This window comes from Platalea leucorodia (assembly GCF_965183815.1).
Source record: "Platalea leucorodia genome assembly, chromosome: 2".
Classification (NCBI taxonomy): Eukaryota; Metazoa; Chordata; class Aves; order Pelecaniformes; family Threskiornithidae; genus Platalea; species Platalea leucorodia.
Genome location: NC_138824.1, coordinates 84,794,159 through 84,810,613, shown reverse-complemented (window position 1 = coordinate 84,810,613; position 16,455 = coordinate 84,794,159). Strand labels below are relative to the sequence as shown.

Below are 16,455 nucleotides of genomic sequence, written 5' to 3'. Positions count from 1 at the left end.
ACTCCTGGTAAAATTGTGGTTCAGGCCAGCTGGCCCAGCTGGGGAAGGACACGTGCCACGGAGCGTCCCCAGGCAGGGTGTTGAACAGCCTCCACTCAGCTTTGTTCCTCCTGCTGCCATCCCAGGAGCTTTGCACCCTTACGTACCCCCGTGCCTTCACGTCGCGCCCTGGAAACACAAGCTGTACTCTCAACTTCACGACTAAAAGCATCCCGATGGCACAGGGTGGCCTTTGTGTTATTTTCAACAGTCTCGGGGAAGAAAACACACCAAGATATCTGAGGGCCATGAAAACACACCAAAACATCTTAAGGCCAATGGGACATGTGCTGGACCTGGAAAAGATGTGTGACCGAAAGAGTGAATCTGCCCAGGCAGTTCCTGCCCCTGTTTTACGTAGCAGTGTGGATGTCACCACACTGTCCTACTTTGCAGCGTTTGTACCAGCCACAGTTTTCTTGCATAATCAATGCCAGGCTAATTTTTATCCATTTTAAAATTTTATTTTTTATAAAGGGCAAATGTAGCCCTTTCTGGTGCTGTGTTGTATACTGGCTTTAAAATGTTTTCTGCCTTCTGTACCTGAAAGTATTTGTATGCTTGCCAGGAATTAGCTACGTGATTCATTGAGCAACGTTGTCTGCAGTGGCAGCACAGTTTTGCTGTTTACAGTTATTAAAATGAAGGACCATCAACACCACTAGACACAGAGGGTCTGAACTGCATAATATTTATACAGAGACTTTAATTTTAAGGCTCTTTTTACTCTTCATGTGAACCAATTTGATCTTTTGAATGCTACAGACACATTTTTAAACAACGGCTGCCGTTTTTTCTGTGGGGAGGGAATTTTATACCTGGGGAGCCACCAGTCTTGAGGGTGTCCCTTTGGATGAAATGATAGCTGTGCTATTTCTGAACACGATCCCTGAGCTATTGCATTTCTCACACAAAATCAAGACCTGTTTGAAGGGTGGAGCTGACCATAAACCAAGCTGGTTTTAAACTGCTTGGGGTGATGGGGGAGAATTTGGTTTTGCCTTTTTAAAATACGGTAGGTGATTTTTCTCTGTGTGGGCAGCTCTGCCTCCTGGTGACCTGGGCTTATGAGACCATAAGGCGAGAGGCTGAAGCCCTTGTCTGTTTTTCCAAGAGATATGTGGATGAAGGTATTTAGGGATTTTTAAGCTGGGATTTTTAAGGCCATGGGATTTAGATACCCAGTGCTCATCAATGCAGAGCAGGACTAGATACCTGAGTGGTTTCAGCAGTTCTGGAAATCTGTCTCCGTAGCAGCCCATTTTAGACCGAATGGCAAAAAGACGGAGAGAGCAAGCCTTGCGCGGGTACTGTGTAGAGCCTGGAGCAAGATGCTGTGCTGCGGTGGATGCCCAGAGTCTGTCCTGGTACCCTCAACGAGACTCACGTTTTTTCACCCCCTGGCTGGACCTTCTGGTGGGTCTCGCTGCCCTGAGAGGGGTGCTGCGTATGAGCGTGAAGCCTCTGAGAAAAAATCAGGAGCAGCCCCCTGCCCTTAGGAAAATGACCCCGTTCCTGGTGCCTGGGATGAGCTGCCCTGCTTGCTCGCCCTGCCATGCATTGATGCTCCCCCATGTTTGGGGGGAGCTGGCCCAGGCCCATGAAGCAGGATTGCAGTGTCCGTGCGGGGGTCTGCCTGTGATAACCCACCCTCTCCCTAAGGGTAGATTAAAGTGGGATTGATTGATTAAAGTGTTGGGTTGAGGAGGTTAAACTGCTTGAGGCTGAGCAAAGCAATGAGCCCCCTTGGCAGGAGACTCGTCCGGTCCATGTCGCACACCCTGGCGAGGCCGGGATGCATCGGTGCTGGAGGTGCGGCTGCAAAGGGATGCTGTAGCTGCCTTCCCGTTTACGGGGCATTCCAAGCTTGTGGGCATCCAAAGGCAGGTGAGATGAACCCTGCCCAGGCGACTGTTTCCGAAAAGTCAGCATCCTTGTTTGTGCAGCATTTTTTGAATGGATCTAGACCAGAAGACTAGAGACAGGTCTAGCTTAGTTCAACAGCAGCCCACATGATCTATGCAGTGCTTTAATCTGTTCCCTGTGCATACAATCCGAGATCTTTTGAAACAAAGAAAGCTGCTTCTGAAGCAATTGCTTTCAAAAACCTCCATTAAAAATTCACTGCTAATTGCACATAATTAACAGAGGTTGGAGGAACGGGTGCAAGATCCACTGGAATCACTAGCAGTCTGTTGTTGTCTTGAATCTTTCAGTCATTTTAAAATCAAATGTATAACTCTCTTTGATGTAAACTGGTTGAGAGGATACTATAGGTAGAGCTGTTAGCAAAGGGAGGTTTACTTCTTTGGTTTGAGATTTTTACAGCTCAGCAAGTAAACTGAAATGTGCTATTTCTGTTTGATCTACTAATTGCAGTTTTCAGCCCGTTGCAATTAGGTGACTGAAAGAGCAGTAAGGCCAGGGCAGATTTCTACACACAGCTATTATTAGGAAAGGCATTGGTAGTGTAGAGGTAAATAATTGGGGTGGAAGATAATGAATACATCATACATACAATAGACAATATATCCTACCTACATTTTATAAGCATTAGACATCTGCATTTATTTCTAGGGGGGGTATACATGGTTTCTAGGTAGGTATATCCTTGTTTATTTGGACATACTTCTGCATACACAATCAGAATCACACTGGGAGTGTCAGTACCTCAGTACTTTTTACCTTTTAAAAACTATTACATATGACACATCCTTTAGGATGGAGCTTGACAGTAATAATTGTGTGGTTGGCTTGATGGTGCTTGATAAAATCATGAGAATGGAGGAGAGTAAGGTGCTTAGGCAATGCTTAAGTTAATCTCATGCCTTCCCAGCAAGCCAAGCAGCATGTTAAGGAGCTATTCCCAAAAGAGGAAGGGAAAGATGCGGTTCAAGATGGGAAGCGTCCTGCTGTCTCTTCTTTTCTGGTACAAAGGTATGCACTTTGCCTCCTGAGAGGCACTTTCAGATGTCCCTCTGTGTATTTCTTGTTTCATTCACGCTTCTTTCTTCTGCCAGGGGCTGTGGGGTACAGAGCAAGCTCTTCTCTACGTTCTCATGGAAGCATAATAATTTGGGGAAAAGCAAAATTGTGGAGGAGATGTGTAATTTATGTACATGAGTGAGCAGCGTTCTTACAGCTCTATGAATATTCAGTAGTAAAACTCTGTTTCACAAAATAATTGCAGTGTAAAAAAATTGCCATATAATTTGTCAAAATATGAATTTGCAAAGAAAATTGTAGTGCAGCTGAGGCAGTGAGTAAATAATAATGCTGATTTGAAAAATGAGGTACAGTATAACATGAAAGACTAGTCCTTCATTAATCAAAACTCTTGATTAATCAAAAACTGATCATTTTCTCTAGCAGCAAGACATTGCTGGTGGAGATCTGCCTTTTTTTAAAGGCTCTTTCAGGTATTTTCGTCTGGAAAAGACTTCCAAAGGCACTTTAAGAACAAAAAGCAATCATAAGTCAAGAAAATGGGAAAAGTATTTATCAATTTTGAGGCTTTCTCAAATTTGCTTTTCAGAAAAGTAGCAATGCTAATAGGTAAGCAGGAGATAGAAGAAGCCAGAAAATTCAGGGTCGCGGTCTCCTTCCATTTTAATTAACCCAGCTGTGGAACGAGGAGATCATTTTCTGGGTTGTGTTTGAACTTCTGGCTTCGTTGCAGCCAACGGCAAAGCTGCTATTATCTTAATCAAGGCTGAGGTTGCTCTTGCTAAGTGCTGGGCAGTATCTACCAATATTAATGTGTGAATAGAGTATGATGTGTCAGTGTTGGACAGATTTATCAGACAGTCCAGCTTTTCCCTCCTGGATGTTGAATTTTCAGTGTTTTGCTTTGTCTAGTTTTTTCTGTCCTTCTCTATTTCCATTGAATATTTTGGTCTACCAAATTTCATGGATAGGAAAGTGTTCCTCAACTAGCCATGCCTTCATTTCATCCTGTTATGCTTGGCTGTACCCTGCTCTGTCTAATTAATAGGTCTTCCTTTTAATCTTCCAGCAAATATTTGTGCATTCTCCTCATACCTTATCTCTTCACTCTCCTTTGCTTCACGTGGGAAGGTTACTGGTGCCTGAGCTTCTTGGAAGGCTGTTTTTACCCAGACTCCAGCATTTTTTTTTCCCGATGGGTGGCATAACTGCAATTAGTCCTTGGAATGAGTTCATACCTTGCTCTGAATCCCAGACACAGCTTGCTTTTAATAGACACCCACACATAAGGATATTTTCGGAGAGCCTGCAGTGAAAAATTACTTGCAGGATCACTTTCCAGGCATCAGTCCTTTGGTGTTTAATTTATTTTCTTAATGTACTGGTTTTCTTAATTTATTGTTTTTCTCTGCTTCATGGTCCAAGTGTCCTCTTCTGGATAAAGAGCGAGCAACGACCCTTTGCCCGGGTCCCCCTCACACTCCTGCCTCTCCCGCCACGGAGAAGGTGTCGCTAGGTCAGTCCCCCGAGCCACGTGCGCTGATGCCGGGATAAGCTCCTTTTAGCTTATTTTCTCCGGCAGAGCAAGTGGCTTAGAGGTGCACCCCCAGCCCCCGCGCCTTGGCTGGGCTCGTGTCTGCTGGGGACACCACCGCAGCCGCGGCAGCAGCATATGGTGCAGCAGGCAGGCTCCTGCGACGAGAGCCGCGGCAGCTGCCGGCCCCCCTCCATATGGTGAGGGGGAGCACCCCGAGCCCCGGATTGACACGAATATACTTTTAGCACATTGAATGTGACATGCCTGCGCCGCATTACTCCATCCATGCTCACTGCACGTCGAGGCATAAGCACATCTCAGCAGTTTAAAAGAGTGGATTTCTTTTTTTCCCTCTGTTTTTTGCAGCTTCGGGGGAAAAAAAAAATCAAAGAAGGCCCAAACCCGCCTTCGGATCACAGTAAATAACATCTTTAGTGCCACCCTTTGGCATAATCGATACATCTAATGAAATTACTATGCAGGCAATGTTCTGCATAGCTCCAAGCAGGAAGGAACAAACATGTCAGTAAGATCAGCAATTGCCAAAAATTTTCAAAGGAACACTTTGGAAAAAAAGATAATTATACATCTCTTGAGAAGAAAAGGGGAAAAGGTTGATTTTTTTCAAATTATTTACCTTTTTTCCAAATATTTTCACAACATACATAAAAAGAATTTGTAGAAACATTATGGAGACAGCAGGTGTAAAAGAGAAATGAATATGAATTAAATAGGTATAATTGTCATTATTTTAATATGTTTTTTATCACTTTCAGATAAATACCAGTAAATATTAAATGAGACACAATAGAAATGAACTAAAATGGAAACCAAATAAAAATCATTCAAAGAAAAAAAATGAAATGGAAATGCAAATAATAAAACCATGAAAAATCCCCACAAAATGGAATGAGGAAAACAGCAGCCGTGTTAAAGCACGAGAGAGGACCTTAACACGAAATATGAGCCCTTCTCCCCTCCGCAGGCTGATGCTGGTGCTGGTTCTCTTGCCTTCAGCCTCTGGCTCTGGCCGTGCCCGTCAGTGGTCAGCAGAGATGAGTCCTCGCAGGCTGATGTGCGCCAGGGCGGGGGTGCCCTCCCGGCAGGTGCCAGGGCCAGAATATCATCTACAGGGGAAACAGGCTGAGCATTTGGCCCAGTGTGGCTTTAGGTGGTGAGAGCCCCTGGATGAATGCCCTGCTTTCACCCGGCCAGCATGGCTCCCAAAATCTTGTGGTGGCCACAGATCTGCATATGCCCTGGTCGTCTCTGTCTGCCAGCACAGCTCCCAAGGACCATTTAAAGCCTTAACTTTTTAGAAATAAAGGCACTGTTTGCACGACAGGGTCCCACAGAGCGTGCTTAGCGTGGCCACGGAAAAAGCCCTGGGGGAAAAACAACAAAGCAACCACGAAGCGACTGGGCCAGGGGGCTGTGCCTGCCGAGGGGACCTGGGGACCGGCCACGGCTGCAGCAGGGGTCCCTGGGGCCATCGCCACTGGCTCAGGAGCAAGGAGAGATGGGGAAAATGCCACGTGCGATGGTGGCCTGGGACATGGCAGCTTCCCCAGCTGCACCTGGTGCAGCCTGATGTGAGTCACCTCGCTCGCCTGGCACGACTTCCAGGGCTGGAATGTAAAAATAGCCTAGGTTAATAATATAGCAACCCACAAACTAGCACCCAATGGGCACAGAGGTACCGCAATGCTTTTTTCAGTGTCTCGACCCTCTGTGTTGCTTACATACCTCCTTACCTAACTCTGTTTCCTGATGCTCTCTAACGTGGTGCTCAGGGAAAACAGGGACTTGCAACAGTGTGCCTTTCAGAAAACGTGACAAAACCAGTGCCGTTCATTCCAGTCACCTCTTCATTTCTGTGACAACTTTTCTGGGGCTCCAGTCACATTTTTCTTTTTTTTTAAGCTGTTTTCCTTTCCCCTGCCCTGTGGCCCACAGGTGCAGAAGGGAAGCAGGTGACTAGCTGTGCAGCAGGAGGCACCAGGCCGGGAAAGCACTGGGTCACGCAGGGACTGCTCTCCACTGGGAGAAGCGGAGAGAAAATAATTTTACTCATCTCTCTGAGCTCTGTTAAACTGAGGTGTTGCTTGCAGAGATGAGAGGCAAAATTAACTAATTTCCAGCTGAAGCTTCTAGGTCACCTAAATCGTAAAGTCAATAAATAAACAGAGTTATTAACATTTTCCACATACTTTGCCTGCAATGACCAGGTTTATGTGAACTTATTCCAGTAAACTGAGTGACTGACATTTATTCTGTGTTATATTTTATTTCTCTGTTTTATTTTATAATGTGCTTTCTCATGCTTGTACATCTGTCATTAATTCTAGCCACACTAAAAAAAGATGGCTTGCTGTTGAGGCTCTGTGGTCAGGATATCCAATATGATTTCTCAGAGTTAACCTTATCAAAATGTGCGCAGCCTTTGGCAGTGTTACTTCTGCCCACGCTTACCTTCCTCCTTTCTTTCTCTTGTTTAACCACGTTCTTAATGACCTCAAACTTTCCGAGTCACGCAGTTACCTGTTCCTGTCATTAAAATGCCAGCAGCTGAGCATCCTCGCTACCGCTTGCCCCTTCCTTCCCCCAGGTAGCCCAAGTTGTGGCCGCTGCTCTATCCCACCTCCACCTTGGGAAACCCATGTCCTCCCATCCTGGCATCCCAGGACTGCCTCTGCCAGCTCTTCTCCTTGTCCCCCAGACCTGGGCCAGTCCCTGGGGTCTCTCTTCCCTCCCTCCTGCCCAGTGGCAGGTGCCAAGCAGGGCCGCCCCGGGGTCCGTGCTCCAGCCCAGCCCCACCGGCATGGGTGCTCCGGCACAAAATCATCCCCTGGTGCTTGCCCAAGCCCCGCTCTCCAAACCCTGCGCTACGGGGTGGCATTTGTGCGCAGCAGTGCGTTGGCCGTGCCACGCTGCAGGGCGGGATGGAGGGACAGGAAAGGCGCGTGCCGTATCTCCCTGCCTCTCACAAATACGCACAGATAATAATTTATTTCACTGAACTGATGGTTTGCTGAATGTCCTGGGGCACTGCGGGGGCTGTAAATAGGGCTCTTTCCTTTTTAATGTTTTGGGTTTTTTTCAGTCCTGTACTTTTAACACAACAGCCCCCGGCGGTGTGAGGGACTTATGACTCTCCCACGAATTGCAGCAATTCGTTCTGTCTGACCTACAATTACCAATTATCTTTGTAACCTTCCTTGAAGGCAAACATGCTTGCTATAAAAGCATGCTGGCCATCACATTTTTAGACTATTGGCAGCCAGCTTTCCTCTTCATTTCCTTTGTAGGACAGGGCCCGTCACAGCTGTAAACACACCAATATATCCATTACTACTTTTTCCGGTCAACGGCAGGCAAGGGCATCTTTTCCTCTCCCGATGCTAGGGGTTATCAGGCCGTGCTGCCCAGGCGGGATGTTTGGCCCGTCTGCTGCCACGCTTACCCCAAGCCAAGCCTGCCGCTCCCCTGCAGTGCCGGTGGTCGGATGGCTGAGTGGCTTGTGGGAGCGAGCCCTTAGCACTTAACCTCTTCTAGCTCAAAAAGGCAAAGTTGACCTCCTGTTTGAGATGCCAGCGAGCCATGCAGTGAGGGGTGGAGGCCCCCGGCCCACTGGGGCCAGCCAGAGGGGCGGCATGCCGGCACCCCTGCCCCAGCACTGCCTTTGCCCCGCTGCGTGTCACAGGACTGACCCAATAACACATTTCATTGAAAAAATGGCTTTTGTGCTTGAAATTCACACCCTTTCTTGATTTGCAGTGGTGTCCCCTGGCTGACAAGCCTGAAGACCCTAAAAGCCGCTCCTGTAGCTCAGGAGCAGGGATTGCTGGCCGGGTGCAGCCACCCAAGCAATGCCAGGGTGGCCAGGGTAGGAGGGTTTATTCCTGGTGGTTGAGCAGGTGCTACCATACACCCACCCACCTGAAAACTATTCCTTATTTTTCTGTTGTTTCACTCACGGCCGTTGGGTTTCCAGCTGCCTCTGTCAATGAGGTGCCAAATTGTGATCTTGGCTCTCAAATACCCGGGCAGGGACTCAGGAGGTCTGCTGAAGGGCTCAGCATGGACCCAAAGCAATGCATCTACATCAGCCTGGTAATTCACGTCCCCTTTCCCCACTGCAGGCACAGGGTGCACAAGAGTAGGCTTCACCACAATACAGTCTTCCTCACGCTGGGCAAATGTACCTGACACATGTGTAAGTGGGCTGCTGGTATGCACTGGAAAAGAGAAATATTTTATTCCTATATATTCATTTGCTATTTTGTTTACCAGGTTTTCTCTGTAGCCCCTAAAGTCCTCCTGCAGCATCTTGGGTGCAGAGAGGTGCAGACACCTTTCCTTTCACCTCTGCGTGGCTCCACTTACTCGGCAGGTCATTGCCAGGCCAAAGTGCATTTAACCACGGAATAACCCACAAAAGGTTTTCCACAACAATAGTCTTCCAAAGGTGAAAATAAAGAGGTTAAGAAACACATAGCAAGCACACATCTCTAAATGAAACTTGAACGCCTGCAGACCAGAGGAGCCAAGGCTGCAGCCCCGTGAGCTCAGATCTGGGTGGTGGGGATGCATGGTGGCCTGCGCTGGCTGGGGAGCCAGGCTCCCAAATCCCAGGGTAATGAAGCTGGTCCTTGCAGCCGGTGCTCCTGGAGCAGGGCACATGTCCTGCCGGGAAAGGCCACCGTGACCTGGGCTGGAGGGGCAGGAGAGCTTCTCGCCAGCCCAGCTCCCATGCCCCTCGTGCCAGTGCCGCTCCAGCATCAGCATCAAACAGACCATCAAGTGCACAGGAGATGCCCTGCATTGCTTTTATTGGCAAAGGCAGTACAGTTTTGATAGTTTATAATGCCTTATTTTGTAGCTTATTGATCTGATGACAGGCAGGGTCATGACCACTGTCATGCTGTGTGGCACAGCCCGGAGGTGGCATTGGGCTTGCACCTCCACCTTGGTTTTCTTGTTGCACAAGAAGTCACTTGGCTGGGGAGCATCTCTGTTGGGAAAGGTGGAGCGTGGTGTTGCACGTGGCCCCCAGCCCACGCTTTCCGACAGGCCAGATCCGGAGATGTGCACCCACATCTTCCTGCTGAGCTTAATGGGGTCTGGGAGCCCCCCTGCCTCCCTCTTGGGCCTGACTAAAAGCCACATCTTTTTATTGTAGACAGACGTTTACTTCTTCTGCCAGGGCTGATGCCTTGGCTTAATGCAGTAAGTTCCTGATGCCAGAAATGCTGCCCGGGGACACTGAAGCAAAGGAAACCATCTCTGCACTAAAGAAAGGATTTTTTTTTTACATTTCTTTATCGTTTTGTTCTTTGCTGGGGTCTTTCTTTCAGACTCTTGATACATTCAGGCTCAGTGTCATACCCAAGGAGCAGTTGCATTTCAGTAATAAACAGAGCTTTGTATAGAGTTTATATTTCAGCTGATTATAATTGCACAGTGTTTGTGAGTCTTTTGAGATGAAACTTGCTATAGAAATGCGGGATGTAAATTCCCAGCATTAGTTGGAGCTTCCTAGGCTCAGCAAAGTGACAGTGTATGAATGAATAAATCATAACTAGATTTCAGTGAATAATTCAGAGTCTAATTCATTTGGTGTAAAGATCCTCTTTTTCTATTCACAAAACCTCTGTTTGGAGATGGTGGGTTTCTCATGGCTCCTGTATGCAAGATTTTACCTGCTCAATAGCTTGGTCCTTAGTGGCTTGCAGATTCCCTACTGGTATTGAAGACATGGTGTTTGACATTTGACTTGTGTTGATGAGTTACCAGCAGTCACGGGACTATTTTTTTAAAATTATTTTATTTTACGTTAAAGTATTTTCATAATTGTCTGGGCACTATTCTGCCAGTCCAAATGCGAGTCTGCTTTGGACTTCACTGGGAAGTATGAGAGCCCTTTCAGCAAGGAAAAGGCTCATAAAAAAGCCATTGCTCAGTGACAGGCAGGAGATATAAAACAGGTCAGATGTTACAAAAATAATAGCAGCTCTTCCTCTACAGCCACAACAACTGGTTTTCTCTAAGAAAGAAAAAAAAAAGGAGTTTGTAAGATGGATTGGGAAGACCTATTTACATTTCGTTTTCCTCCATCCTGTCCAGAGGGCGTGTTCTCGGGCCTGGCACCTCGCAGGGTGTCCCATCCCCTCTGAAGGCACCGGGGATCTGCGGTGGCGCCAGGCTGGGATTTCACCCTTGGGGCTCATCAGCTCACACGTTTTAGGGGCAAAAGGGAAAAGGGAAGCTGTGGGGCAGGCAGACGGCCAAAAGGGATAGGGGCAAAATTAGCTGTAAAGCAAAGGCCGAGGGGGCTGGCATGGGTTTCTCCTCAGGATGTTTCAGGCGTATCTGATCAGAAAGAGGAGATGCCAAAGGCATTGAAAAGAAAACACAGTAGGGGAGTAGCACCAGCACGGGCACACACAGTGCCCTGTTCCTGCCCACGTCCTCTTGCTTTCCTCTGGCAATCAGCTTGGGGAAATGCAGTAGATTTGTCACTCCTTCCTCGGTTTATTTGTCCCCAGCTCAGGAGTAAATGTTCATTGCATTTCCTGATGTTTGCTTGCAGCATCTTTGTTTCTGATCTCTCTCTCTCTTCTTCCTTCCATGCCTGCTGCCCCAGCTGTGCTGGCTCTCTCCCCGGGAGAGGTAAGTCTCTCCGGCTGGTTTGGCTGCCAGGTAAATGCTGGGGGCCCAACGCTGCCTGGCTCCGGTGCCTCAGGGCAGAAGGAGGCACGGCACCTGCCTCCAAGCCCAGGCACCTGCTCTGACCTCTGAATCCAAGGGGGAATCATCCCACGTTTCGTGCCGGGCTGGCATGAAGAAAGGGAGTCAGAGAAGGTGCAGCAGCCTGGGTGGGCACGAGTGTCTGTCTAAGCCTCAGGACTCAGATTTAGCCTCGTGTCACTATTATCGATTACTATGTTGATTTATTATTGTTTTTTTACCTTCCCTTCAGGATGAGAGACTGGAGCTGTGGCACAGCAAGGCTTGCAAATGTGATTGCCAAGGAGGTCCTAACTCGGTGTGGTCCAGCGGGACTAACAGCTTAGAGTGCATGCCAGGTAATGGGCCAGGGCGCTTTTAGCCATGTTTGTCTGGTGACCTTCAGCAGCTTCCCCCGTTGCACCCTGCATTGCAGAGGTGGCAGCTTACGCTGGTACTTGTTCCAAACACAGCTCCTGGTGGGGCCGGGGGAGCTGCACCGGTGGGAGGTGCGTGGTGACCCTGTACCGCCGGGCAGAGGGGCAGCAGCAGCAGTGGGGGCTGTGCCTGGGCCTTGGGAGGTCACCCAGGGTGGCCCAGGCTGGCCGGTGCTGGCAGGCGCTTGCCTGCCCTGTCCCTACAGCCCCCGGCGCTGGTGCTCCCGGAAACTGCCTGGGGTAGCTACTGCTGTGTGCAGGATTTGCTGTGGGAAACCTTTCGTACAACCTAGGCTGATTCTCCTTTGCTGCAGCTTAGCCCGTGACATCTCCTCTCCCCAAGGGTGAAGGGAAACAGTTTATTCTTTCTTTGCAGCATATTTTTAAACAGTAAAAGACCACAATCTTGTTTCCTTTAGAGTTTTCTCTGGGCTGCCCCTGCCCAGCTCCTTCAGCTGTTCCTCACAGATCATGTTTTACAGGTTTCTGATGAAGCTCTTTTCTCATTAGTCTCTGCAACTGCCCCATTTTCCCTGACGTGTTACCCAGCAAGGCTTTATCAGTGCCCAGCTGATCCTCAGGTTGAGCTTATGTGTCCCACAGAAGCTGCGCTCTTGTTCAGGCCTCTGTCACGCAGATGTTCAGAGGCGTTCACCCTCTCTGGGGCTGGGTGCTGAAAGCGATACCTGCCTCATGCTCACTAGCAACCACCTCTTCCCTGCTCCTGCAAGAGGCTGTGCCACAACTTGAGGTGTGTTTTGCTGCTCCCGGGTTCCCCGGGGGAGATACACAGGGAAAACCATCACCCCAGCGCTCAGCGTTTGGCATGGCTGCCCTGAAGCAGGAGGAGGTTAAATGAGTTAGCCTGGAAGAGCTCTGAGTGGAAACCAGGATGGGCTACAAAGCAAATAAAAATGTGTATTGACAAGAAGATACGACACCATTGGTAGAGCTTGCAGGCATACACAAACAGGGCCATGTGTGTGAGAGGAGCGGCTCGAGGTTTCCCGGCCCGGCTAGGTGTGAGGGGTGCCCTCACGCATTAGCATTATGTACTGAGTAATGAAGGCATCTTCCTTGACTAACGAAGGCTGTTCTCCTGAATAATGAATGCTGTCATCGTAACTCGCAGCTATCTCTCTCCCCAGGCGGGGGGGCTTTGCACTCTCCTCACCCAGCCCAGCCCAGCCACAGCGGTGTGGCCCGGCATCCCCGCTGCCTGGGGATGGTTTGCAGAGCAGCCGTGCTGAGGTGTTGCAGAGCTGTCTCCGGCACGGCCGGAGGGGAGCAGCCGGCCTCGCAACGGCTGCATGAGTTTTCTCCAGGTCGGCAGCAAGGGCGTTAAATGGCTTAGCTGGTTTGGCCCGGCAGGCACCAGGCATCTGTTTCCTGGGTCCCTGCGTGTGGCACAGCCGGACACGCCAGAAGGTCACCTGCTAATTGCCTTACAGTTGTGTGGTCTGCGGATTAGGGTTGCTAAAAGTAAAGTTACATGGTGTTCGAGATAAGCCTGCTGAGTAGTAAACACACAGGGCCACCCCAGCCTCGCCACCCCCTTGCACAAGGGGAGCAAGGGTTTTTAACGCGGTGGAGAAGTGTGATGTTTCCGTGCCTAGAGGAAGGCAGGACAGCAGCTATGTGTTTTCATGGGGAAAAACATGTTAATGAGGTACCAACTGAGCAAGATATGTTAATGAGATATTGATGCATATGATATCGACCTAGTGGAGCTTGTTAATGAGACATCGACCATGCCATTGCAGTGCTGGGGCATTGCACCAGGGAGGCGATGGTCACGCCAGGCCCTGGGCACTTGCTGATGCTCCCCACGTGTTGGTCATTTTTAACTGCACAGGCTGCAAAATTAGAAAAGTGCTGCCCATGATATAGATGTTTGCCCAGGCAATTCCCATCTGACACTTGTGAGCACCTTCTTTATGTGTACCTAGATACGTAGTGATAACCTGCTCACGTAAAAAATGGTCATAACAAAAAACCACCAACTAGGTCCAGGTAGCATGTACGCACTCTGCATGGCAGCATCACCAAAGGCTTGCCTTCCAGAGCAAATTACTCACTGGCACCAGAGTACCTGCAGGTTTTCCACAAGACAAGACCATCCCCAGATACAAAGACAGTCCCCATAGCAGAAAATGCAGAAGATCTGAGGGTGCTTGTGGAGGGACGATCAGAGCAGGCTCAGCGATTTTGCCGTGCAGGCATAGCCATAAATCAAGACAGTGAGTGGAGGAGCGGGAGGAGATAAAACCCAGCAAGAAAAGCCATGCCAGGCATTTCCCAAGGACCAGGCAGAGGCTGACAGCCTGCAGGCTGGATCCAGGTTGACAGATCCAGTCTGGATCTGCTTCCACGTGCTTGCAAGGAGATTCGGACTGCAACATCTGAATAAAGCCTTCCCCTCAAAATGCTGCAGGCAGCACAGGTTTAGGAAGTTTGAGAGAGAGAGAAAGAAGAGTCAGAAATTCATACAAGAGAAGACTTAGAAATGAACACCCCATGACCCCTGGGCAGCAAATACTGCAGGGGTTGTGGTCTCGATTTAAGAGCATCCCCAGCATCCTGGCCAGGGAGGACAGGGAGCAGCGAAACCACAGAGGGTGTTGACAACAAGCGTACAAATGCAACCAGGAAACAAAGGCAGCCACTCATGGCCTCACGGTCGCATGTTTCTTCCCTTGTTCTGCAGAGTGCCCCTACCACAAGCCCCTGGGCTTCGAGTCCGGCGCCGTCACTCCCGACCAGATAAGCTGCTCCAACCCCGAGCAGTACACGGGCTGGTACTCCTCCTGGACAGCCAACAAGGCCCGCCTCAATGGACAAGGCTTTGGGTGAGTCCAAAAATGCCTCCCCGAGGGGTCCCGTGGGCAGGCGGTGTGGGGGGCTGGGGCACCCCCGGCAGCGTGGGGGCAGGAGGGGCCGCCCGGGAGGGCAGGGACGGAGGATGTAGCGGGGCCGGCGGTGTCCCCCCAGGTGCGCGTGGCTCTCCAAGTACCAGGACAACGGGCAGTGGCTGCAGATAGACCTGAAGGAGGTGAAGGTGATCTCGGGGATCCTCACGCAAGGGCGATGCGATGCCGATGAGTGGATGACCAAGTACAGTGTGCAGTACCGCACCGACGAAAACCTCAACTGGGTTTACTACAAGGATCAGACCGGGAACAACCGGGTCAGTGGACTTTATGCTTTGGTCATTGGTGGAGTAGGGGGCACATTTGGTGACACAAAAGCATCGGGTCTCAGCAGGGAGGTGCCCCAAGAGGGGTCCCTGTGGGAGCAGCAGGGTGGATGGGGCCTGGCGCTCACCCCATGTCCGGGGACAGCATGGAGAGGGGTGTCCCCGCACCGTGGTAAGAGCAAGTGCCACGCTGACCAACTGCAGGAGGACAAAATACATTTTTTGCTAATGATGACGGTGGTTTCTAGACTAAACTTGGCAGAACAGAGGCATTAGCTGGCATTGCAGGGGAAGCGGCACCTCCGTGATAAACCCCCTTTCTTGGCCGGGGCCACACTATGCCAGCTGTGCCTGGGCACTGCAAAATGGGGGCTCCTTCTTTTGCTGTAAGTCCAGGGTGGTAAAGATGCAGAAGAACCCCTGAGACAAAATCTGCAACTATTTAAGTCACAACCCACCAAACTGTTCGCATGCTGCACCTCTTAGTGGTTGGTTTGAAGCAAAAAATTGCGCAGGGGACCCTAGAGTGGTGCCTGTGGTCCCCGTGCAGCCCAGGTGGGCTAGGGGATGCCATGGCTGCTGCCTCCCAGGCATCGTCAGTGTCCATCCATGGAGATAGCCCCATCCCAGCATGGGAAGCTCTGGTGGCTTCGCTAAAGCACCGGTTCCTGCAGCCCTGGGGCATGGTGAGCTTTCCCAAAAAAACAGATCATGGCAGCAGGAGACGTGGCAGCATGGCCAGGCAGTGGGGAAGAGCCCCCAAATACATTTTTTTTGTCTATATTGGCATGTCTGGGAGCCCGGCTCGTGAACTGCAAACAGCCAAGGTCAGCCACGCTCACCCCGAACGCATGGTGCCTTGCTGCTGGAAGATGAACGAGAGAGAATGGGCTGAGATTAAGTCTAGCCTAACCAGAAAAATGGAGGAATGATGAGGGGAAAGTGACTTACTCAGAAAACCTAGTCAGTGTGACAAAAATTGTCTGCGTCTGACTATTTTTAAAGTCTCTTATTTTGAGGGTGGGGGAGAGGGACCCTCCTCCTCCTCCTCTGCTCTGCACAGGCACCCCAAACTCATGGGGCAGGATTTTCAGCCCTCTAACTGCCCACCCACACCTCTCTCCCCAGGTTTTCTACGGCAACTCGGACCGCTCGTCCTCAGTGCAGAACCTGCTGCGGCCGCCCATCGTGGCCCGCTACATCCGCCTCATCCCGCTGGGCTGGCACGTGCGCATCGCCATCCGCATGGAGCTCCTCGAGTGCCTGGGCAAGTGCGGCTGAGTGCCCGCCCGCCCCACGCCGTCTCCTGGGGTAGATGTGTAGGCGTCCACCTGTGCAGTCGCCTCACCTTGCCACTGACGCCGGCTGCAGCCACGGTCCTGCGGTGTAAATGCCCAGCCTGCAAAGGGAAGGGCTCTCTTGAATAAAACATTGCTTTGCACCACGCCTGGTGATAAAGCTGAACCCTGCTGTGAAGCTGACAGGTGTTTATGGGGCACACATCGGGGAAGGCAGGAGGGTTCATTGCCACGGCTTTGATCACGTGAGATGTGGTGCTTCTGGCCCTGGGT

At 50.1% G+C, this 16,455-nt stretch overlaps 1 protein-coding gene across 1 annotated transcript; it reads left to right on the top strand.

Moving 5' to 3' along the window:
- Positions 1-2,924: 2,924 nt before the first annotated feature.
- RS1 (retinoschisin 1) lies at positions 2,925-16,165 on the top strand (the record flags this gene model as incomplete). The annotated part of the gene is made up of 6 exons (XM_082337452.1): positions 2,925-2,976; positions 11,169-11,194; positions 11,505-11,610; positions 14,396-14,537; positions 14,680-14,875; positions 16,013-16,165. The coding sequence occupies 6 exons, from the start codon at positions 2,925-2,927 to the stop codon at positions 16,163-16,165; spliced, it is 675 nt and encodes a 224-aa protein (XP_082193578.1).
- Between the last annotated feature and the right edge of the window lie 290 nt (positions 16,166-16,455).